General features: G+C 50.2%; 1 protein-coding gene across 1 annotated transcript in view; it reads right to left on the reverse strand.

Moving 5' to 3' along the window:
* Positions 1 to 1,264, reverse strand: part of LOC130532446 (DNA-binding protein SATB1) — a 32,347-nt gene extending 31,083 nt beyond the window's left edge. Inside the window, exons 1-2 of the mRNA XM_057045101.1 lie at positions 1,008 to 1,264; positions 418 to 480 (exon numbers count right to left, since the gene is read on the reverse strand). Of these exons, the coding sequence (XP_056901081.1) occupies positions 418 to 480; positions 1,008 to 1,221 (277 nt within the window). The 5' untranslated portion in view covers positions 1,222 to 1,264. The remainder of the gene's footprint in view (positions 1 to 417; positions 481 to 1,007) is intronic.
* Positions 1,265 to 2,224: the final 960 nt, after the last annotated feature.

Genomic DNA, 2,224 nt, shown 5'->3' on the forward strand with positions numbered 1-2,224 from the left:
AAAACAAACAAATGGAAACGCCGGAGCTGCCAACTGATATTACAAATCCAAACCAGCAGGTTTTCAAACTCATTTCCAATCCCCTTTTAAAAAAATAATAAAAAATACCACCCATAATCGTAAAAAAGGTTCAGGCTGTTGATAGCTCGCCCACTGCTTTTCATGAAATTACACCGGTTATATTAAAAAGCTATGTCATATTCGGAAAGTTAAGGCTCCCTTTAAGCAGCGTCGCTTCTGGAAGGATCTAAACTTTGCCTTCCTAAAATAATGGTGAGCATTAGGTCTGCGTTGGGGGGGGAGGAGCCGTGACACGGGGGGCGCTGTCACGGAGCGCCTCTGTTAGCTGTCGTCTGGACCACGTGTGCGCGCCGAGAGCGACGCGTGTGTGACTAGTGACGGCGCATTTAAACTCACGTTTATCTAGCGTCACTGTGGGCAGGTCGGCCTCGGAGATCAGGGCTGCACTGAGCTTTAATCCTATAAGATGTCAGAAATTTAATCTGGAAATTATGATTAGTTAGAACTCAGGCTGTCAAATGATGAAAGTATTTAATCAGATTAATCACAGGATGGTTGTGGATTAATCGCGATTCAAACGCGCCGGATAGATTCCGGTTTTCGGTGCTCTTTGTTGTGGAATAAAAGATGTGGGATAAAAAGTAGATTTCTACATTTAAACAGGCGCTGCAGCCCCGACACACACACACACACACACACACACACACACACACGCTCTACCAACCAGGCACACGCCTGGTTAGTAGAGCTTCACTGAGGACGTGTGACAACATATTTAGAGTGGGTTAGAGTGTGTGTGTGTGTGTGTGTGTGTGTGTGTGTGTGTGTGTGCTAGAAACCATCGAGCAGGCAGGCGTGTTCTTGGTTTTACAGGGTCACAGTTCTGCTGTTGGCGCTTGTTTGTTCGTTACTTCTTTATTGAACTATGCGATGTTAATGATGAACACACACACACACACACCACACACACACACACACACTCTTACCTCTCTTGTGGCAGGTCTTCAGCAGGTGGCTGCTGGGTTTGTACGGGATGCCGGCGAGCTTGGCTCCGGTGCTGCCCAGCCTGACTCGGCCCAGGGGGCTGCCGTTCTGCTCCAGCCGGGGCAGCTTGGCCGGGGGGGCCTTGGCCTCCGCCATGCTGTTGGCCAGCTCAGAGTTCTCTTTGCCCAAACTTGTCTCGCTGAGATGTTCCATCATTCTCAGCACCTCTGCTCACGTTCACCTGGAGAGACACAGAGCCACCGGCTGTCAGCAAAGATGTGTGTGTGTGTGTGTGTGTGTGTGTGTGTGTGTGCTAGAAACCATCGAGCAGGCAGGCGTGTTCTTGGTTTTACAGGGTCACAGTTCTGCTGTTGGCGCTTGTTTGTTCGTTACTTCTTTATTGAACTATGTGATGTTAATGATGAACACACACACACACACACACACACACACACACACACTCTTACCTCTCTTGTGGCAGGTCTTCAGCAGGTGGCTGCTGGGTTTGTACGGGATGCCGGCGAGCTTGGCTCCGGTGCTGCCCAGCCTGACTCGGCCCAGGGGGCTGCCGTTCTGCTCCAGCCGGGGCAGCTTGGCCGGGGGGGCCTTGGCCTCCGCCATGCTGTTGGCCAGCTCAGAGTTCTCTTTGCCCAAACTTGTCTCGCTGAGATGTTCCATCATTCTCAGCACCTCTGCTCACGTTCACCTGGAGAGACACGGAGCCACCGGCTGTTAGCAAAGATGTGTGTGTGTGTGTGCGTGTGTGTGTGTGTTGGGGGGGTGTGAACAAAGGTGCAAACACAGTCATTTACAGCCATATTTCTGTCATTTTAATGTGTTTTATTTGACTCATCTGCTGCAGTCACACATTTAACAAGCAGAGGAAACTTGACCTGAAAGTCACGTGCACCACCGTGCACCACCGTGCACCACCGTGCACCACCACCAGTGCCACAGGCTGGTACCGGCTCTTACAGGTGAGAAGTTAAAAACACAAAGTTTAGGAGTAAACAGCTGCAAACAGGCGAAAGCCGGTTCGGTGCCCGTATGAGCCTGTAATGGAAGAGTAATAACTGTGTAATAACTATAATAACTACGTCATCAGAAGGAGAAAAGAGCAAATCTGTCCATCCCAGAGGTCCACAGCAACTATTCATGACATGCAATCAGGCAACTAATGCCCCAAAACAAGGGGCCGGAGGAATCCAGACCCAGATGC

The sequence above is a fragment of the Takifugu flavidus genome, chromosome 10 (assembly GCF_003711565.1).
Source record: "Takifugu flavidus isolate HTHZ2018 chromosome 10, ASM371156v2, whole genome shotgun sequence".
In the NCBI taxonomy this organism is placed as follows: domain Eukaryota; kingdom Metazoa; phylum Chordata; class Actinopteri; order Tetraodontiformes; family Tetraodontidae; genus Takifugu; species Takifugu flavidus.